Source organism: Polypterus senegalus, chromosome 3 (assembly GCF_016835505.1).
Source record: "Polypterus senegalus isolate Bchr_013 chromosome 3, ASM1683550v1, whole genome shotgun sequence".
NCBI lineage: Eukaryota > Metazoa > Chordata > Cladistia > Polypteriformes > Polypteridae > Polypterus > Polypterus senegalus.
In genome coordinates this window covers 304,688,256-304,711,314 of record NC_053156.1, presented here as the reverse complement: position 1 = coordinate 304,711,314, position 23,059 = coordinate 304,688,256, and the positions used below count along the sequence as shown (strand labels likewise).

Genomic DNA, 23,059 nt, shown 5'->3' with positions numbered 1-23,059 from the left:
TCCAAAGAGCACTGAGACTTTTGATATCATGAACGTGTCTGCAAAACTGGGTCTCCTGCCCAGCAAAAGTCGAGCAGCCAGCGCGTGCATAGCTGTGCCGGCCTTTGAGACGCTAACTGCGCTTCTGCCTTAAGTCAAAGTGAGCACTTTTAATTTTTTTCATCCTCCCCTGCGCTATAGCCCAGACAAGTGCAAACACGGACCCCTTTTCTACACCACGGCAAAATAATATTAAGGCGATTCACACTTTCTTTTGCACGTATACGATTATGAGGTCCTCAGCTCGGATTATGAAGACACGCACAGGAGTGGAGGACTGACAGTGCCATCACAGAGATTAATGGCGGGACGTCTCACCAGTCTACACAAGACCCACCGCGACTGTCCCAAAAGGCGATCATAACGTCAGCGAACACATCTCTATACTATATAAAAGAAAAAGGCAACTTTCCTTTCTTTACACCTTTTTCCTTTTATCCCAAACCAAAGCCTTTCTCTCTTAACACTGCAGAGGACACAAAACTAATTTTCTTTAAATGCGGTAAGGCACATTACCAGAGGCACAAATTTGAACGTTCACATAGAAAATGTAATTTCTATACCACAGCCGTCGTGTAGCGCCTTTCAAAAGGGATCAACTACTGAGAGATGATCCATATACATTTTAGCTGCTGTTAGTTACTTACCTGTTGTGTTACACAGTCTTTAAAATGTAGTTTACCCGCAACCACTCCAGTAGTGCTCAATGTACCTGTACTTCTTAAAACGTAATGTTTTACTGTTTAATAACTTATAGACTATATTTTATTATTTTCCCTTGCACTCAGTGACCAAAGCTATACACACACATATAGACACATACAAACATACACACAAGTATATGTATGTGTATATATATGTATGTATGTATATATATATATATATATATATATATATATACACACACACACCTATCTACATTATATATATATATATATATACACACACACACACACACACACATACATACATACTGTACATACATACACACATATATAATTTGTGTGTGTGTATGTATGTATGTATGTGCGTGTATATATGATGTAGATAGGTATGTATATATATATATATATGTGTATATGTAGATATGTATATAGATATGTAGATATGAAGATATGTATGTGTATATATATATATGTATATTATATATATATGTATGTATGTGTGTGTGTGTGTGTGTGTGTGTATATATATGACAGCAGCAATCCAAGCTGTGAGAAAACAGTAAAAGGAGGCATGTCAGACGTTGTGGTACATTTTCTGATGCAGCTACGAAAACAACTTCGTGACGCTGCAACCAAATACACAAAACAATTACTTTGACAATCATGTTATATTATTTTTAAAATGTTTCCTTTTCTTTTTCGTACCTTCTTTAACACACTACTTCTCCGCTGCGAAGCGCGGGTATTCTGCTAGTAAAAATATGTTTAACAAGCACTTGTTTATAAGTGTATGTATTATCACATATTTAATAAGCATGTGTAGCAATTACTGAGATTCTGAACAAAAGAGAAATAAAAGTAGTTCTGGGCTGTGTGTCTGCATTTTAATACGTATTTGACTTTGAACTTTCGCCCCGCGACCCTGTTTAGGACTAAGCGGGTTAGAAAATGACTAACTGAATTTTCGCACATTTGACCCTTTACAAAAACCTGCGGAAACGCTCGCAAAACTACGAGATCCATGATTCCGTGCAGCTACTCCGGAACGCAGCCATTGGCTAGATTTGCCCCACCCACCCACAAGCCTCCCCGTCATTGGCTCGTGTGGGAGGCGCAGGACGCGGCTGCTCCCTCTCTCATCCCGTATAAACTCTTGTGGGGAGTTTCGATGCATTTTGTGAGTCGTTTCGTTGAGTGGTGTTTGGTGGCCACTGAAGGCGATGGTTTTACGGGCCGTAAAAGCGTGCAACGTCTCAGGTCTTCGGCGGGGGCTGACGGGGGGCCTGCAAGTTCTAGGGAGGAAGTGTCGGGGACAGAGTACGTTTTCTGGAGCTCCACGACAGGAGAAGAACTTGAAAGAGCGAAAAGAGGCGGGCATCGCTGAGAAGATCACCGCGGTGCAGGTACGTTGACGTAAGAAATACGTTAGTCAGCTGAGCAGGTGCAGGCACAGGCACTTTAGGGGCGCATGTGTTCGCTAGTCGGCAACTAAAATGTGCACGCAGTTGACCCCTTTAGATACGCGCTACGTGCCCAGTGACTCGCTGAAGTAAACCCGCGTCTTAGCTCCAGGATAGAAGGTGAACTTGGAATGGTGCAGGTAAGGGAGCGCAAAACGAACTGTCAGGAAAGAACAGGAGTTTGACATGCGCCATGAGAATGCGAGCAGCTGCAGCGGGCAGGGCGACTGTCGGGGCGCCACCAACGGAGGGGAGGCGGCAGTGGTGCTAAAGGGCACGAATTCAACAAAACAGCGGGCACTATCACTCCGTTATAGCTGAAGTGACTGGCCCTTTTATTACAAGAAGTTCGACCACGAGGGAGAGCCCCCGCTATTTCAGTTTACAAAAAGGGCATCGACGAGGGTGTAGAATGGCGCGACAAAAAGGACACGAACTGGACACGCAGAATCCTCCATTTAGACGTGTTAAAGCAGGGGACGTCAAATTGAGGTCCTCGATGTCCGCAGTGGCGCTTTCTTCTTTGGTCTTGTTGAACATACGGCCTTTGCCTTCTTTTAATTGACTTTCCTTTTTTGTGTTAGGAATTCTTGTTTCACTTTTCCAATAAATAATTACAACAGGCCTAACAAGCTGAGATGATTCCCATCATACAAAATCTGTTTCAATAAAATATTTGAAACAAACAAAAAGTGAAAGTCTGTTAAACCGTTAAGCTTCTGAAGTCAACAACACGTTTTGAATGTGGTGTGGCTGAATGAGATGACCAGCAAAGCTGTAGGAGTTAAATAATGAGGTTCATTAATCTTACGGGGTGATTCAAAAAGAGTGCCGTATTTCTATAACCCTGAGACACCAAGGAACCAATCGCATACTAATTTAAAGAGGGGCTCACAAAGTTTCTGACTGTCGCCACTCCCAACAACACTGGATGATCTCCGAAATCGCATTGAAAGAATCCCGAGTACAGTGACACCCGACACGCTCACTCCAGTGCGGGATTTAAATTTGATGTTATCCATACAGCTGGAGGGGTCATGTTGAGCACTTGTAAAATAACAATAAAACTGTAATAATAGTAATACATTTAATTTATACAAGGTGCCTTTCTGAGAACTCGAGGACATCGAACAAACAAACAATAAATAAATAAGACACAGTTAAACAACTAGAAACATCAACGGTATGCTCACCTAAACCATTTACAATTTACTGCATTGTTCTGTCACAATGTACAAGTGAAATAAATCCTTTTGAATTTGGGTGAATCTTTTTGAATGGCCCTGTAGAATGTTAAGAGAATTGTGACAAGGTCGGCCCGTTCAACCCAACAAGCTCACCTGACACTGCGATCGTCCAAAGTGCCATCAAGTGGAAGTCCCTACAGTGCTACTTTCCACCACACTACTTGCTCTTTATCACACGCGGCTGTCGTTCTTTGAATGAAGAAAAACTTCAAAACGTGTGCCAAATCTTCCCTTTAAGTTTCCAGTCGTGTCCCTGTGTTCTCGTTGCAGAATGTCATTTTATTTTATTTTTTTTTGTACTTTACTGTCAACTGAGCCGGTTCGACTCCCATTACTGCCTGAGGGGGTCCTGTCTCCTCCTTTGGGTCCGTAACGTGAAAGTGACTCCAGTGGTGCCGTATGATGGCCGACTCTGTGCTGTGACCTCTGAGGTCATGTGATAAGACTTGGGGGACTTTTTTTCTTTCAGAGGTTTCAGTGTGACAGCCCCTAAAATCTGGAATGCTCTTCCTCTCGGCCTTCATGAGGAAAAATCATTTACTCATTTCCAAATCCTGTTAAAAACACATCTCTTCAGTGAGTAGTATTCATTTTCTTGTATGTAATTTCTAGGGTCTTGTTAATGTGTTTAGTGGATTGTAAAGTGTCCTTGAGTGTATGAATGGCGCTACATAAATACAACTTATTGTTAATGAAGTTTATCAAATCACAAAGGACAAATCAAGTCAATAATAACAGCGTGACAGACGCAAACATTCACTTGAGAATCAATCCTGTAAAAACAGAGGAAACTAAAAATACAGAGAGGGGAAGAAAGAGAGAATTGTGCAAAAAAAAAAGACAATCTAACGTTTGAAGTGTCACAGAACAATGAATAGCGTAAAAGAGTCCGTTTCAGGCCTAGCACGCTTATTCTAAAGTAATATTAGTGAATTCTGGCCCTGCTTTCAAATGTTTTGGCCATGTCTTCAGTCGGATGGGATTAGTTTTACACCAGGGGTGATTATCATGACTGGAAGACCTCGATAATTTGAGTCCCATCAGAATTACTCATGTCTGACTTTTTCTGGACGTCTCAGTAAGGATCACCGAGCCTTTTGCCATTTTGTAAAACTGTATCGGGTAAAACTCGCCGAGACGTCTCACTGCAATGTCCGTCATTTGAGTGATTTGGACGGGACTGCAGTTCCAGAGGTGCTTCAGCGCCACCTCTTGGTGTGAAACTAATCTCGTCTGAATCGGTCTCGACCGAGAGTTTGATTTGTCTCTAATTGTAGATAATACAGAATGTCGCTTACCCACTCACTTCTAAAAGGTGGGTTGGATTTCCTTGCCCATATTGTGCCATACTGCAGGTTATTGTCATCGAGTTGGCACAGCTTAGCTCTTAGCTAAACCAGTGGGCTTGATGGACTGAATGGTCTCCTCTTGTTTGTCAGGTCTCTTGTGTATTCTTCTGATTTATCCAAATTGTATTATGTGATACCAGTGATGGCGCACTGCACTTGACTTGACCATTCCTAGTCTTCCTCCTCTTTCTTTCTCTGTACATTTTAGCATTTGTTTGCTCAGAGGTTGATGCGCTTGATGTTTCCTGAGCTGCTCCTCTTCTCGCCACTCTTAACGGCCCGCTTCTTCTCGTCTTCCGTCGTCATCTTTTCGTGTTAAAACTGCTCAAGTCGGTGTTTGTGTTGCAATTACGTTGTACGTTTTCCTTTAATTTTTCACTTAAGCTGGCACTTAAGTCTTCAATCTGCCTCAAGAATGGTTTAAGATATGAAGAGGTAGGGGAAGTGACGGTGAAGGTGGTGGGGATGAGAACGGCGCCCGTACACATGTACCACCCTGCTGCCCGCTGCCGAGAGTTTATTCAACAATAAAATTAAAATGAAAATAAAAAGAGGAATAACCTTGGAGGTCAGTCATCACCCTGAAAGCAGATAGCAGACGTCACGTAGTATTTGTGTACCAAATTTCAGGTCAGTCAAGCTGCAGATGATTTAAAATCCTAGACAGACAAACGAACAGCCACAGTATTATATAAGAAGATCATCCATCCATCATCTAACCCGCTGTATCCTAACTACAGGGTCACGGGGGGTCTGCTGGAACCAATCCCAGCCAACGCAGGGTGCCAGGCAGGAAACGAACCCTGGGCAGGGCGCACACTAGGGACAATTTAGGACCTGCATGTCTTTGGAGTGTGGGAGGAAACCCACGCAGACACGGGGAGAACATGCAGACTCCACCAGGTGATCCCCGCCGGGTCTCCTAACTGCGAGGCAGCAGCGCCACATAAGAAGATCATCGAACGTTGAGTTCTGCTCTGTCCTTGTAATCTTTCTATTGTCCTATTCTGTCCTTGTAATCTTTCTATTGTCCTATTGTATTGTGTTGAGGATGCCTTGTGTTCTGTTCTGTCTATTGTGTTGTATTGACCCCCTTTTTTTTTGCACGCCCAACCTACCTGTAAAGGGGTCTCTCTTTGAACTGCCTTTCCTGGGGTTTCTTCCATTTTTTTCCCTTCAAGGGTTTTCCTTGTCTTCTTAGAGAGTCGAGGTTGGGGGGCTGTCATAAGGCAGGGTCTGTTAAAGTCCATTGCGGCCCTACTTGTGTGATTTTGGGCTACACAACAAATAAATTGCGTCATATTGTATTTCTCCCTCCACACTTGATATTGTACACCAGACAATTACCGTTACTCGATTAGAGATGATTGTAATGCCAAGCCTGCCTGAGAAGTATGGAAACTTTTTTTTGTCGTAAATGGTGTTCATTTAGTGCGTTCCCAAGACATCTGGCTTAGTGATGCTGGCATGAGTTGGCACCTCTCACAGGCTGTGCCTCTTGCCCTGGGTACCTTTTTAGACCATTTAAACGAGATAAATGTGATCCATGAAAGACCTTAAGTTGAGTTATGGGATGCTTGGCTCGTATAGACCGGACTGTATTCGATGGTATGGCCGAGTTCCACTCTTTTTCTGAGATACTAATTGAAAAGTCCCTTTGACTCGTCCCTAAGGATTATTGAAGGGTGGCTTCTTTAAAGTATTTGTCATATATTTTTAAATCGCGCTCAGCAGGACTAAGCAGTCCAGTATATCCTCAGGCATAGATAGGGTTGTGAGATGTGGAAAGTTGGGTGGGTTTCTTTGAACAAAATATCTGTTTTGCGTATTGAAAAAAGAGCGTAGCTGGAAAATTAGATTTGTAGCGTCATTGGTCATTTGAAGCGCCCCAAGTGTCTTAATCTCTACAGTTTTCTGTAAGTAGGTGGAAAAAGATGATTATTGTGTATAGGAGCAGCAGATAAGAACTTTTCTACCTTGAAATGTGTCAGGTGAATGTTCAGGTGCCTCATGCATTCCATCTTCGTACAGGCGAGATCATCTCATGTGACAGCTGTTCGGGCAACTCCTTCTCAAAACGTGTCGCTTTGCCTTGCTAACGTTACACTCACACGATAGAACACATTGAACCCTGTGATTCTCCTGCCAATGGAAATCGATGGAGAGCCACATGATTGTGTGCAAGAAATACTAGCAGTCACCAATGGTTTAAAAGAAACACCTCTAGAAGGAGACGCAACAGAGTTTGTTGGTGTTTGTTCCTTAAGATTGGATGATTGAAGCCCATCCACTGGTTATGCAGTCATCCAGGATATGTATCTGCTGGAAGCAGGGAGACTAAAGTCCAATCTCTTGTCACAGGCTGCTGAATTGCATGCCCTCATACGTGCTTGCCAACTGTTCAAAGACAAAGAAGTGACTCTTTATACCGATTCTAGGTATGCTTTCAGGGTCTGCCATGACCTTGGCACATTGTGGAAACGAAGGGGTTGTAAAACTAGTACTGGAAAATCGATTCGGCATCCTGCTGTGATCGAATGGCTGTTAGTTGCCATACATCTAACGGCCACACTTGCAGTAGTGAAGTATGAAGCTCACGTAGAGAAAACCAGTCCAGTGAGTGAGGGAAATGTGCAATGTGGGCAAAGAAAGAATGGTGAAATCTGGTAAAGTGGTGATAGTGAGCACTGACTGGAACACGGAGCAGGGAATACGACATCATTTATTGTAAAGTAACAACTGGGATCACTGCACTCATCCCTTTCATAATTTTAAATGCTTCAAACTGTCTGCTAATCTCTGTTTGCTTCAACTGAAAACGTTTAACGTCTTGTGTCTCTCCTCGTAGCTCCGACCTCTCGGGCCCAAAGTCAGCCCTGCTTTTAACCGCTGGACTTTCTCTGGAGCTGCTTTGTCTTTTTTGAAATATGGAGGCAAAAAACTGCATGCGGTGCTACAGGTGGAGCTGCGCTGGTGTGTTATATGACTCCACGCCTCAGGGCGCTATATAACCCATGATCCTATGGGCCTTGTTGATCGCTTCTGTCTGGATCTTGATAGTGGAGACTTCCCCTGTGTATTCAAATCTAACATTTTTGCTTCCTGTGTGCGTCGTACAGTAAACGCCTCTCTTAACGAATGGATAGATAGATATTAAGTTTAGTGTAGTATGCAGGATAGATAGAAACTTTATTAATCCCAAGGGGAAATTCAAATACTGCAGCAGCAGCATACTGATGATAAGACAATATTAAGTTAAAAAATGCAAGATGGAGAGTGTGAGGCAGGTATAACAGACAATATCTTCATATAATAATGTTAACGTTTACCCCCCGAGTCACATAGTGTGGGGTCTCCTCAGTCTGTCAGTCTGTCTCTGAAGCTGCTCCTCTGTCTGATGATCTTCTTCAGTGGATTCTCCATGATTGACAGGAGTCTGCTCAGCGCCCGTCGCTCTGCCACGGATGTCAGACTGTCCAGCTCTGTGCCTACAATAGAGCCTGCCTTCCTCACCAGTTTGTCCTTCTTCTTTATGCTGCCTCCTCAGCACACCACCACGTAGAAGAGGGCGCCACCACAACCGCCTGATAGCACATCTGCAGCGCCTTATTACAGATGTTGAAGGACGCCAGTCTTCTAATGAAGTATAGTCGACTCTGTCCTCTCTTGCACAGATCATCAGTGTTGGCAGTCCAGTCCAGTTTATCATCCAGCTGCACTCCCAGGTATTTATAGGTCTGCACCCTCTACACAGTCACCTCTGATGATCACGAGGTCCATGAGGGGCCTGGGCCTCCTAAAATCCACCACCAGCTATACAGTAGTGTATTATGCACACTATAGTGTAGCCCGACAGTTCGTAATATTTAATGATTTTTCATCAATCTTTCACAGAGCATAGAAAAGTTGACAAGGTCAGTTTCCACGTTATTTGGAGTAGTAATTATTCATTTTTTATTTTAGTATGTCAGAATTATGAAAGGTTGAAGCAGTTTCATTCAAAATGAAGTTAAAGACTAGAATCTGGAGAAAAAAAGTGCCATGTAGTAGCATCTATGAGGTTGGCACAATCAGAAAAAAATCATAAATCAATTGGATAAAATTAAAAAGTCTGCACAATATGAACTCTGACATGGAGATAAAGTATGCAGTTATTAAGTGAGAGAAAACCAAAACCCAAACGGTCAACACTAGCCACTTTTTTCCTCAAATTAACGTTGCTCGTTTCATTGGGAATACTTTGTCGTCTTTGTTCATTGTATACGTGTGTTGTTGGCACAGTGTAAGAAGACGTCTCTGTTCTGTCCATTTTAGCTTTACCCCTGATAACAAAGTTTCTGTTAACAGAGCAGTTTCTCTGAATACTTCACGTTAAGTGAGGTGTTTCTGAGGTGGTCTTCATTTATATACGAACATTAAATCACACGGCCCAGGCCGGTGTGCCCTCCCAGCCCCTCTGTAACAGTTGACCTGGTTCTGCATTATCTGCCAACAGTGTCCTCCTAGTCTGGCGTCGTCTGCAGACCTGACCAGCTTGCTGATTGTAGTCCTTAAACTGCAGGTCACAATTCATTTTGGCTCGCCTGTGGTTTGGATTTGGGCCGTGGAGGTTTGTGATTCACAGCAGTCCATAATGGTGATGGGTGCCGCTCGTGTTGTAGACTGACTTACGATGGGTCACAGGGAACTGTTCAGGCAAACGTCATTGCTGTGCGGTCCATCAAAACCCACCTCCTGAGGGTCAACGTTGATTCTCCTGGTATTCAATTGGTGGCATTTGTCCAAGGCGGATGAAAGAAGATGATTGGTTCTGATTCCATGTCACAAAGACACAAAAACGGCAAAATTTGGTCACGAGAATAAAACTTTTTGAACTGCTGGTCCAGATCTTCTGTGTCTGTTAAAGCACTGACCCCTGCTGGACGCCACCTTTACCATCACCTCATTCTTTAAAGGTCCTCTCTTCGTAACCCGCTGCTTGTCGTGTTTAAGCCAATGTTTATATTTTTGCGCCTTGAATGCCTCCTTCGTTTAATTTGATTGCTACCCTTTCATGGTGGCACCTTATCAAGAGCCTTTCTGAAAATCAAGATTTCTAATGTAAACCAATCCAAATCATATTATGGGATATCATCTACTGTTAAATTCTGCTCTACTCTTGTAATATTTCTATTGTATTGAGGATGACTTGTGTTTTCTTCTGTCTTTTGTGTTGACCCCTTTTTCTTTTGGGCACCCACTGCACGCCCAACCTACCTGTTAAGGGGTCTCTCTTTGAACTGCCTTTCCCGAAGTCTCTTCCATTTTTTTCCCTACAAGGGTTTTTTCTCGTCGTCTTAGCGAGTCCAGGCTGGGAGGGCTGTCAAGAGGCAGGGTCTGTTAAAGCCCATTGCGGCACTTCTTGTGTGATTTTGGGCTTTATAAAAATAAATTGTATTGTATAATCTCATCTGCACTTCTATGATTGTATGCTTTTCTTCACGTTAATAAAACGCAACCTCCCAGTCTGAACCCGCGCTGACTGCTCACTCACTAACTCTCCGTTTCTTGTCATGTGCTGATCCTTCTTCTTTATTTCTCGTATACAAAGTACAGTGGTACCGTGGTATACGTCCTTAATCCGTTCCAGATCCTTGGACTTATACCAAACAGATTTTTCCCATAAGAAATAATGAGAAAATGATTACTTCATTCCCATGAAATAAAAAATCCTATTGTTATTGGCATATTATACATTGATGGGATTGTATAAAATAATTTAAACACTGCTTAATACTAAAATACATAAATACAAAAGCAATTAGATGAAATAAATGAAAATGACTTGTCCGATAACAATGAGTTTAGTTTTACTGCACAACAAAGGAGAGCGTCACAGCTCTTCTAAAGGAGCCTCTTCAGGCGATTGTGTAGCACTGCCGTTGTTGTTCTCTTCAATCCAAATCCCTAAAGCAGATTCCATCCCGACTACTGCCTTATTGCATCCACTTACAACTCGTTTTGCACCCTGGTTAAAAGGACACTGCAGCTGTAGATCTTATATTCCTTTACTACTTTTTAAATAAAAAGAATCGTAGCCTTCAACAAATCCAAAACGTTTACCTTTTCGGCAATCGTTAACATCTTCCTTTGGCGCTTGGGCACGGCTCCTGAAGCAGTAGCAGATCGTTTTGGAGCCATAATGAAGGGCTTGACTACACACAAAGATAAACACAAAAGAGCACAACTCTTTACACAGCGAGACACGTTGATGCTGAATGAGCGAGACAAGACTTCCTGGTTAACACTGCATACAGCAGGCAGGAACTTAACTGCGTGCTCTGATTGGTTAGCTTCTCTGTCATCCGCCAATAGCGTCCCTTGTATGAAATCAACTGGGCAAACCAACTGAGGAAGCATGTACAGGAAGTAAAAAGACACATTGTCCGCCGAATCCGTGTTATATATTTAGTTATGCTTTCATATAAAATCCACGATAGAGTGAAGCTGCGAAAGTCGAAGCGCGTTAAACCTTTTTTTTTTGAAGGCGCGCGCCCGGTATACCACACGTGTTGTTCTAGCACACGAGTTGTATTCCAAACAAAGGTCGTATACCAAGCAAGATATTTTGCCTCTAAACAGGACGTATACCAAGTTGGACTTATTCCAGAGCAGACGTATACCGAGGTACCACTGTATTGGGGAAAGTTTTGAGATTTTGATGTTTAAGACCTGCCTGAGTCTAAAAATACTACTTTTGGACTTTAGTCTGCGTGTGTGTAGCCTGAGGACTCTGAGGAATTTTGCATACGAGTATTCAGTACAAAACGTAGATTTCTGTCAACTTTTGGACTATTTCTGCTAACTGGAAGTATTACTTTACCTTTTATTAATGCAGCTGCAGAGTCTGATTTATTCAATTTTCCTTTTATAATAATTTTTTAACTTATTATTGATTTGATTTGGTGTGGTGCAGTGGTAGCGCTGCTGCCTCGCAGTTAGGAGACCCGGGTTCGCTTCCCGGGTCCTCCTGCCTGCCTGCGGAGTTGGCATGTTCTCCCCGTGTCTGCGTGGGTTTCCTCCCACAATCCAAAGACGTGCAGGTTTGGTGGATTGGTGATTCTAAATTGGCCCTAGTGTGTGCTTGGTGTGTGTGTGTGTGTGTGTGTGTGTGTGTGTGTCCTGCGGTGGGTTGGCACCCTGCCCAGGATTGGTTCCTGCCTTGTGCCCTGTGCTGGCTGGGATTGGCTCCAGCAGACCCCCGTGACCCTGTGTTCGGATTCAGCGGGTTAGAAAATGGATGGATGGATGATTTGATTTGTTGTTGATGGTTCTTTAATGTACATAATGTAAAAATAGAATCCTTGTCCTGCGGTTTACTCCTCAAATATCCATCCCCATATCTGAGTATACGAGAACGTCCAGGGGAGAGCACTCCCAATTTTATTTCTTAATAATCGCTTCCATTAATTTACTTGGGATTTGCCTGCTTATTAATCTAAGTGGCCTCCCGATCCACCTCTTTATATATAAGGAGTTGGTGTCTCGTGCTTCATATTTCACAGTCCCTGAGCTGAACTTGTGGCTTCTGAGTAAGCCAATGGTTTGGCCGGTGTTTTTATAAAGCGTCTTTAATAAAACTGAGTTCTGCTTCACAATTTGTATTTCATTGAGTTTTATTCCTACCAGTCTGAAGTGCCGGTCACTCTGTCTGTTTGAGCAAATTTAAAATGGAGTTCACTTCCAGTTAAGACCGCTGTGAAGACTGACAAGCCCGTATCGACTGTCGCTGACACCTGAGCCCCTGCAATGCATAGTGCCAGCAGTTCAGAAACAGCACAGCCAAACCCCCCTAGTCAAGTGGTAGCCATGCCCTTCCAGCCAGCTTGGCATTATCTGCAAACGTGTCCAGCTGGTTGTTTTATACTCCTGCACGGGTCATTTTTGTATATTAGAAAGAGCGGCGGGCCCAGCACTGAACCAACCCTAAGGCCCGGCCTACAGTGGGCGATTTGTTGGTTTTTTATTTTTTTTTTAAAGGAATTTTGGTCAAGCAGCAACTCGCACTGCAGGATTGAGTCGCTGGTCTTCTGTCAGACAATACGTTTCAATTCAGCAGTTTTTAGGAATTGTTCCCGTCTGACCGTCTTTGATTTGCTTGATGCTCACTGATGTCGGTGATGATATCACTGTGCTGAATTATACAGGCGTGTATCTTCATTAGTTTCTGAGATATGGTGGCCCTAATGTTACTAAGTCAACGAGTGCTACTTAACAAAAGACTTTGTCCCATAAGTCACAGCCTTTGAAGTGTTAATGCCAGAGGGGTGAAGCTTTCAGGGATTGTTATTTAGCTTTCAGCGTCTTTAACATCTAAACAGTTGGCCCACTGTACTTTATTATTTGACAGTTTTTGCCTTGCTGAAAATTGTAAATCAAAAAGTAAAGGCAACTTGAAAATGATGCAGTAACCACAATTAATAAAAGTTGAAGCAATGGCTTATGGGTAATCTGACCGTGCACAGCACAGGATTGCACCGTTGTTGAACATCGCACCGTAGTGAGATTTGTTTATGGCGGAGTGAGTGCTGAAACTCACCAAGGGATGTCAGCTCAGGACAGAAGTGAAGCAGGAGGACTCAACAGAAAGTTCACAAACGGGTAGGAGGCGTGAAGAACAAGGGTAACCGATCTGGTCGACCATCAACAAGCCCACATCGACATGGCGAGTGCCTTCATCAGGGAAGACCCACGGATTATGTTGCCCGCTGTTGCAGCACATTTAGATTTCTGCTGTGGATCTGCACACGCCATGGTGCTTGATGATGTGGGGCACTGTAAAGTTGGCACAAGATGGGCACCCAGACAGTCTTCTGAGCTGCACGAGCCAGCGTCCGTCAGTGAATTTCAGCTGGTTTCACTCTGTCTGCCCAAAGAAGTCTCGCTACGGTTCAACAGTGGAGCGCCCATGTTCATTTGACCTTGGCTTCAACTGGACTAACGGCAAAGCGCCGTGATGTCAGGGTTCAGACTACCCATAAGCCATTGTGAACGTGCTGCATGGCGTCTGTCTCTCTCTCTCTCTCTCTCTCTCTCTCTGTTGCAGTTATTGCTGAATCTTTAATTTTGCTTTCCCTTCATATAAAAGCATTTCATTGTGCTTCAGAGTGACCTTTGATCCTCTGCATCTCCACATTAAACCACATCAGATCTTTCAGATATTGATAGGTTGTCCTTCTGGTAAAGTTCTTCTTTAGCCTGCCTGGAAGGAACCAATTATGAGGCATTCAAATAAAAATCTCATTTCACTCCTGTATTTCAGTTGCATATTGCCCATGTACAGTATAACAAGGTCTACCATGATGAGAATAATCACTGGTTAGTAAACACTCCAAACATGAAGTTGGCACCTCGAACCAAACTGTCCAACACGCCAGGCTTCTCTGAAACTTACAGAAGGTTTAGCCAGCTGTGTGACTTTTAACAGAACAGAAGCTTTGCTTTTTAATTCACAACCTAACACTTTATTTTAAACTAGCAGAATAGCCGCGCTTCGCAGTGGAGAAGTCGTGTGTTAAAGAAGTTATGAAAAAGAAAAGGAACCATTTTGAAAATAACGTAACCTGATTGTCAATGTCATTGTTTTGTCACTGTTATGAGTGTTGCTGTCATCAAGGATTTGATTCTCATGACTTATTTTGATCAGGTTCGTATTTGGAGGACGTGTTGTGTTGAAGTTACAGTCCGTGTTTGTCAACCGTTGTAAAGAGAACATCGAAGTGTTCACCACCCAAATTGCTACTCCTTGAATCTAAGATGTTTAACAGGCATTCCCGGGATTAACTTTTTGATTTTTCTGTGAATATTTAGTGGCAGCGTAATTTAAACTTAAGCTTTACACTTTGCTTTCCTATTGATGTGTCCTCAAAGGCTTGTTCAGCGTCAGAGGGTTGTTCCTTTCTTACTGCGTCAATAAGCAGCTCGTCTTCCTCTTTATCTGAGACGTCACACACTGCAGGCACGGGTTTACCTTTCCAAGTCCTACAAACTTTAGCGAAGTGCTTCAATTTACCTCATCTCTTACACTGTCTTCCTTTAGCTGGACGTTGACTTTTTTCACCGTGTGCTTTGTTTCCACAGTAGCTGCACTTATGAATATTCTTGTATGCGTCACTCACTTCATATTCTTTTGCTGCCTTCTCAATTGTGTAATGCGTTTTTTGCTCAGCGCTTGTTGTCTGCGTACTGCGTTCACGGTCAGTTCACGTGAGCCGCTCAGAGTACATGTATCGAAGGTTCTCAGCTGTGCTGGTGCCATCTCGTGCGATCTCCACGGCTTTATTTAATGTTAGCTCAGACCCGGCACTTAAAAGTTTCTCTCACACTTTTGCTGACACTAGTCCATCTCTGACCATCTCATCTTCGTCTGCATCAGCACAGTCCTTCACCAGCAATTTTAACTCTGTTACAAAGTGATCAAAAGTCTCGTTTATACCCTGCGTCTTCTCACTAAACTTGTATCTCGCGAATATCGTATTCGTCGTAGGCATGAGAAACGCCTCAAAATGGTCATAGTGAGTTTTCAGTACCTTGGCTTCTTCCTGGGTGAGAGTCCATGTGTTAAAAATGTCTCTTCCTTTCTCCCCAGTCCACAGGAGCAGGTAGCTGCATTTCTCACTCTCGTCTTTGCCTTTTAGCGGACATCCGCTCCACGTGCTGTCAGAACTTTTTCCATTCTCCCGGCAGGTTAAGAGAATCCCAGTCAATTCGTATCGAGGGAACTCCAACAAAATCCATGACTGTCCTCTATTCTGACACCATGTCTTGTTTTCACAAATTGTGAAAAATGAAATGATGGCGAGACTTTCTTTTACAGTATGCAGGGGAACCGGTGCGCGGCGAAAACCTTTGTAAAATATTTAAAATTGCTCGTGTTTTTGAACTATTGGTTGATTTAAAAAGATAATGTTTAAAAAAAAATATTTTATGTTGGAAAAACAGATAACGGAACACTTGCGGAAATGAAGTCTAAGAAACGCGAGAGACTTCAAATGATTGACAAGGAAATGCGCGTCTGTCTTTCAAAAAATGATCCTCGCATCAATCTCATGTGTGCTGAAAAACAATCTCAACATTCATTTTAATTAAATTTAAGATTTGATTCCTTTATTAATAAAATGTCTTTCAAACTTGTAAAATGAACTGTTTTTATTGGCGATTGTCCATAGATTGTGTCGTCCTGACTTTATTTATGGGCAGTCCCTCAGGTGCGCCACGAATGAAAATGTTTGGACTCGAAAAACTCGAAAAAGGTTGCCTTTCACTGTTTTAAAGTATGCAGGGGAACTTGATTTATTACAGCTCTTACATTCACGGCATCCGTGCTCTAAATTAACTTCCATAATAGTAACCTTGAGGTCCCTTTTTCTGGTGCCTTCCTGATGACATAGGTGCCTAAACCATGCCTGATAATAATACATTTCAATGACATATAACTATTACAGTGATCACCTCGATAGACCGCTCACCTCCCAAATCGCTACTCGTGAATCTAAGATGTTTAACAGACATTCCCGGTATTAACTTTTTGATCTGCCTGTGAATATTTAGCGGCAGCGTGTCTATTGGATTGCTGCTGAAGGACGGCCTTATATGGGCAGGCACTCAACTACGCGGGAGGCGTGGTGATGGGGGACGCAACTCCGCCTCACACGGTGACCGAGCTGCAGGCAATGGCCGTATATATTCTCCGCAAAAAAAGAAACGTCCCTTTTTCAGGACTGTGTATTTCAACAATAATGTTTTAAAAATCCAAATAACTTTCCAGGTCTTCATTGTAAAGGGTTTAAACAATGTTTTCCATGCATGTTCAATTAACCATAATCGATTAATTAACAGGCACCTGTGGAATGGTCGCTACGACCTTAACAGCTTACAGAAAGTAGGCATTTAAGGTGACAGTTCTAAAAACGCAGGACACTAAAGAGACTTGTCTACCGACTGTGAAAGATGCCCAGGGTCCCTGCTCATCTGCGTGAACGTGCATTAGGCCTGCTGCAGGGAGGCATGAGGACTGCTGAATAAATTGCCATGTCCGCACTGTGAGACGCCTAAGACAGCGCTACAGGGAGACAGGAAGGACAGCTGATCATCCTCGCAGTGGAAGACCACGTGTAACAACACCTGCACAGGATCGGTACATCCGAATATCACACCTGCGTGACAAGTACAGGTTGGCCACAACAACTGCCCGAGTCACACCAGGAACACACAATCCCTCCATCAGTGCTCAGACTGTCTGCAATAGGCTGAGAGAGGCTGGACTGAGGGCTTGTAGGCCTGTTGTAAGGCAGGTCCTTACCAGACATCACCAGCAACAACGCCGCCTATGGGCACAAACCCACCTTCGCTGGACCAGACAGGAGTGGCAAAAAGTGCTCTTCACTGATGAGTCACGGTTTTGTCTCACCAGGGGTGATGGATGGATTCGTGTTTATCGCCGAAGGAATTGAGCACGTCTGGGACCTGTTGGATCGCAGGGTGAGGGCTAGGGCCATTCCCCCCAGAAATGTCCAGGAACTTGCAGGTGCCTTGGTGGAAGAGTGGGGTGACATCTCACAGCAAGAACTGACAAATCTGGTCCAGTCCATGAGGAGGAGATGCACTGCAGTACTTCAAGCAGCTGGTGGCCACACCACATACTGACTGGTACTTTTGATTTTGAGCCTCCCTTCATTCAGGGACACATTGTGAAACATTTTAGTTGATGTCTTATGGTGTTGACTCTTTTAGTGTTCCTACAAATATTTACACATTAAGTTTACTGAAAGTAAAAACAGTTGAAAGTCAGAGGACGTTTCTTTTTTTGCTGAGTATATGTACGTACAGTAAGTAGGTTATGACTGTTACGTGTAGAATTTCAGAATGAAACCTGCTTAACTTTTGTAAGTACGTTGTAAAGAATGAGCTGCCAAATTTCAGCCTTCTACCTACACGGGAAGTTGGAGAATTAGTGATTGAGTCAGTCAGTCAGTGAGGGCTTTGCCTTTTATTAGTATAGATAATCCATCCATCCATTTTCTAACCCGCTGGGTCTGCTGGAGCCAATCCCAGCCAACACAGGGCACAAGGCAGGAACCAGTCCTGGGCAGGGTGCCAACCCACCGCAGGGGACACACAAACACACCCACACACCAAGCACACACTAGGGCCAATTTAGAATCGCCAATCCACCAAACCCGCATGTCTTTGGATCGTGGGAGGAAACCGGAGTGCCCGGAGGAAACCCACGCAGACACGGGGAGAACATGCAAACTCCACGCAGGGAGGACCCGGGAAGCGAACCCAGGGTCTCCTAACTGCGAGGCAGCAGCTCTACCACTGCGCCACCGTGCCGCCCTAGTATAGATAATACAACATGAAAATGGCATAGACAACAATGCTTGGTCCCCTTAACCCACTATTTGGTAGCCCCGCCACTGCCATCGGTCACTTTGTGTTGCCTTCAGTGAGGTTTCTGCCTTTCTCAACTGGTCGCTTGGCCCACCGCTTCAGTCCTCTCAAATTTGATGGCCACAGCTCCTTCAATGGACGATCCGAGGCGTTCAGATGAAGACTTCAGGCAGACTGCTCTGAGGTTTTCTTCTTGTCTATTCTTGGAGACGTCTTGAGGTTTCTTTCTAGTTTTTATTTTGCTGGAGGCTCCATGTGTTGTGTGTTTTGATTCCTGCTACTGGGCCTCACAACAGGCGGCCTGGCCCCAAACTCAAATGGAAGGTGTTATGATTTTGGTTTATTTTAATTGTATTTTCTCATTGTTTGTTAACTTAAAGTCATAAAAAATGTTGCAGGTTTTGGAGGCATGGACTCCATTTTTTTCTGATGCCATTTTGTATGATTTTTGTATTTTTTTTGCTGGGGTGGTTGCCACCAATGGATGAGTGGAGGTTGTGACCTGTGATGTAATCGGGTGTACAGTGTATTATGTATTGGTCAGCACCACGCACTTCCAGGTTATGCATTAGAGACTTTGAATTTCCAGTGTAGATCCTTTGCTTGGTGTTTTGGCTTCTTTATTTGGTTTGATTGACTTCTTGTTTTAACGACTTGAGTTGATTTTCTTTTTTATAAATTGTTTCCTTTTCGGGTCCCAAATCAAATATAAACTGCATTTCCGCCTCCATAGGCAGGACAGACAAGTTTCAATCCTGAACAGGCTGAAAAGTGAGGCTGGAGCTTTTCATTTCTTTACATGTTTGCACTTTTGGAATTCAAAAGTGGGAAACCCGTTTGAAAGGCTCTGATCTGAGGAGCAGCACCAGCAAAGTTCCTGTGTATTTAACTCTTTTAGGGCTAACTAGCCAACCCGCGGCGTACCATACGCGCATAATCTGGCCGGCTTTTTAATGATTTTTAAGCACAGGGAGAAAATGAACATTTGAAAAATCGGCAAGAAAAGCAACATTTGTAACAATGCACGGAACGAACCAACACTCAGTCATCCGTGACTGAACACTGGCGGACCCCCATTGCGGCTTCTCCTGCCAGACGGAGGGATGGGGGGTGCACGGCGCGGAGGGTGGAACGGGTGGAGAGGAGAAGGACGTCCATTCAGCTCTGTCCGTCATGCTAGTCTGCTGATTTCTCGTCCAGTATGCACTGCCCGCTCATGTGCCCACCTCCATCTCGTCACTCGAGTCGTCGTCTTTACACAGTCCAGATGCACCTGTGACTCATGTAGACTTTTCATTGCTCTCTGTGCGGTTTTGGCCGCTTTTCTATATATAATCCACCAAGACACCCGACCACGGTAGTAGTGAGGTGCACAAAGGGTAGGGACGTAATGAGTGGCAGCGTATGAGTAGGAATTCCACGGTTTGCAGCCCAAATGGTGTTCAACGGCTTACCCACGCCCCTCTGCGCCGGGTAGACACACGCTCAATGTCATGCATAATTATTTATTGAATGCTAAACACTTCTGGAAAGACACGGATGTCTAAAACAGGTTAGTGTGAGAATACAACAGTAAGTGAATGAAAAGATGGAACTCTGGAGAGAGCAAAATACCATAGAATTGTCCGTGAGTGAAGAAGACGCATGTTTGTCACGGATGCGAATTGCTGTATGTAGCGTGTAAAACAGTTTGCTATGGTGCACGAGGTCGTGCGTCGTAACCGAAAACTCGGTTTATAAAGACTGCTTACTTCATTGTGTTTTAACCTCAGTTGTAAAGGATTGTTTTAAGGATCCCATGTGATACCCCTCACAAACCGTTTTACACGCTGCATATGGCGATTCACCTCCGCGAGAAACACGCCTCTATGAACAGTCAACGTGGCTCGGAGGTACATGAGGCCTCTACGACAGATGAACGTTCCTTCTGTGTCGTCGCGTCTGAGTTGGTGGGCGTGGCTCTGTGAGTTGTCGTCGTATCCAATGGTCTTGGAGTTGGTGGGCGTGGCTCCTCCCTGCATGCGCCAAAGGTGTCTGTCTTGTCGGCGGCTTAGTGAATCCACACCTCTTCCGGCGTGCTCTCCATGGGTGTCTTGCCTTGGTGAATTATAAATATATATAGATATAGATTTTTATTTTTTGTTTTCCTTTTGTCCCACGCCTGAATATTTTTCCAAAAAACTCAGTTCTGTTAAAAGCAATGGTTTCACACATAAATCAGCATAAAGGACTCTTATTTATCCTTTGAATTGTTACTGATTGACTTCATTTTGCCAGTGCAGGCGCTCTGATTTTTGTTTTTAATTTGACTGCCCAGTAATACCACATAAAAGGGTGTAAAGTTGTATTTGCCCTGACTAAGGTTCACATCGCCGCAGTCTGCCATCTTTTCACAGAGGCCTACCTCCAGACTGAAAGCTCAGACCCCTCAGCACACAGCACAGCCATGCCAGTGCGCACGTCACACGTCCCCCTTTGAAATCACACCAGACGGGTACACAACGGCCTCGCTGTGTTGGCTGCGTATCGTGTTTTTTTTTTTTGATTTGGTTTTCCTCAAATTAGGGCACAGCAGTAACTGAGCTGCTGCTTCTTGTGGGATTTCCAGCTCCCATGAAGCCCCTTGGCTCTGAATCACATATCCTGTTGACGGCCGGGCGCGCGTCGTCGTGTTTTGTACTGTAAGTTGATATCGGGCTCTGCCCTGTGTCTCAGTATTTGTCTGCTTATTTATCTTCTACTTGAACGTCCATGGGTTCATTCTTTGCTATCTTGCTCAGGATCAGAATTGCACTTTTAATCCGGCTGCTTCATTCCCAAGTGGGAGCTCAGCTGGCATGGAGAATTGTTTTGTTCCTAGTGAATGTCACCCAGTGTTCCTCTGTTCATGCGTATTGTTTTGGTTTGTTCGTGGATTCCCTTTGAATCCTAGTGGTAGGGCTTGATTTGTGGTGGTCACTAGAGACAGCAATGCTAATTTAATCCACGAGACGCATCACAAGGCACTTCACAGCACAAACGACTCCATTTTAAAGTGACACCACTGCCTTAGCTCAGCGCTCTGCTTTCCAAACTGTCCGTGACGGCTGCCCGAGGTCTGCTGAGTCTCTGCGTGATGCCCCTTTGTGTTTAAATGCATGGCGAGATTTAGTGATGTAGAAGAGCAGCTGTCTTAACATTTAGGAGCAAATGTTTTAATGAAAGGTTTTCAAAGATGAGTGGCTCGGATATAATTTGGGGGCATCTGGTATAATGAGACACAAGTTAACTTGCATTTCAGTATCAAGCATTTGTAATCTTGGTGTGTGTTGATGGTTTTTATACAGTTCCGTATTTCATAACAGCAGCTTTAAAGTCACCATTTGAAAGAGCCAACGTGCTGATTTAGCTCCATGAGCCAGTTAACACACAACCTGTGTCCTGGGTAGCTGCTGACTCGACACACGGCGCCTGAAAGACAAACACGTAACACATCTAGGAGGTGTTGGTGAAGCCAGCAGGGGGCGCTTACCCTGTGCTCTGAATGCGAATCCCAACGCCACCAGTGCAGTGACGGGGACACTGTGCTGTAAAAATGACACCGTCCTTCGGAGGAGATGGAAAGTCGAGGTCCATAAAAGACCCTAAAGAGTGGGGTGTGTCCAGATGTCTGGGATAAATTGCCCACCACAGCCTAGGCATTCTGCCCCCCTAATCATCCTCTGTCTCTAATTGGCCGTCTCTCACCACTTCACCCCCTGATAGCTAATATGTTGTGAGTGTACCTGGCACAAACATGTCTGCCGCCATATCGTTCAGAATGGTTCTGCACGTCAGTAGTGGTTGGGGTGGCTCACCACTCATTGTGTGAAGAGCTTTAAGTAAAGTGAAATGTGCTAAATAAATGTAAAGAACTAATTTTATTAATGTAGTCCTCTCATTTACCAGCAGCTCCTACCCGCAGAGCTCAGCTGCCACCCAATTCACATGACGTACCCTGGCAGGTTGTCTTGTGTGTGAAATGTCCCCTGTCCCACTTACTCTTTGGTCAAGTCACTTTGTATTTGCAGGAGATACAGTGCAATTGTGTGTGCGTGTATACGTTAGTTTGAACTGTGTGTGTGTGTGTGTGTGCGTGCTTATCTGTGGTCAGCTCTGTGGTCAGCTATATAATAAACCCTAAGGTCTGGTGACCAATCAGATTGCTCAGTGGGACCGGTCAGTTTGGCTTTGGTGATGCAGTCAAAAGCAGGAAGTGTGAGGCGCACAAGTGAGAGTAAGTGAGAGTAAAGGCACATGAGGCACACTGGGAGTGTCGCCTTCAAAGACCGAAGGTATAAAACCGAACGGGAGACAAGAAAGGCGCCTTGAAAACAATGGCAGAGGCTGAGAAGAAGGCTTTATGGGAACACGCTCTAGAGAAGGAGTTCACACGTGCACGAATACAGAGAAACGGTGTTGAAGATACACGTACAACAGGAGGTAGAAGTGAAATATGTGCTGCTATCTGTTACGACAGGCACTATGGGTAGTGTGTGTGTGTGTGTGTATAGGGGTGGGCAAACCTAGGTTTACAGTTGTGAGTCCAAGAAACGGAGTTTAAACTTGTATTATTATCTATTACCTGGGCTAAGGAGAAAACCAACTGGACTGTTGCTCAGCCATCCAAAGTCCTCTTTTCAGATGAAAGTCAATTTGGAAATCAAGGATCCAGAGTGGAAAAGAAGAGTGAAGAGGCACAGAATCCGAGCTGCTTGAGGTCCAGTGTGAAGTTTCCACAGTCAGTGATGATTTGGGGAGTCGTGTTGTCTGCTGGTGTTGGTCTACTGTGTTTTATCAAGTCCAAAGTCAGAGTAGCTGTCGACCAGGACATTTTAGAGCACTTCATG

The 23,059-nt window shown here is 44.1% G+C and overlaps 1 protein-coding gene across 1 annotated transcript in view; it reads left to right on the top strand.

Moving 5' to 3' along the window:
* The first annotated feature begins 1,811 nt into the window (after positions 1–1,811).
* mocs1 (molybdenum cofactor synthesis 1) overlaps positions 1,812–23,059 on the top strand; it is a 41,237-nt gene continuing 19,989 nt past the window's right edge. The window contains exon 1 of the mRNA XM_039749541.1: positions 1,812–2,107. Within this exon, the coding sequence (XP_039605475.1) occupies positions 1,925–2,107 (183 nt within the window). The 5' untranslated portion in view covers positions 1,812–1,924. The remainder of the gene's footprint in view (positions 2,108–23,059) is intronic.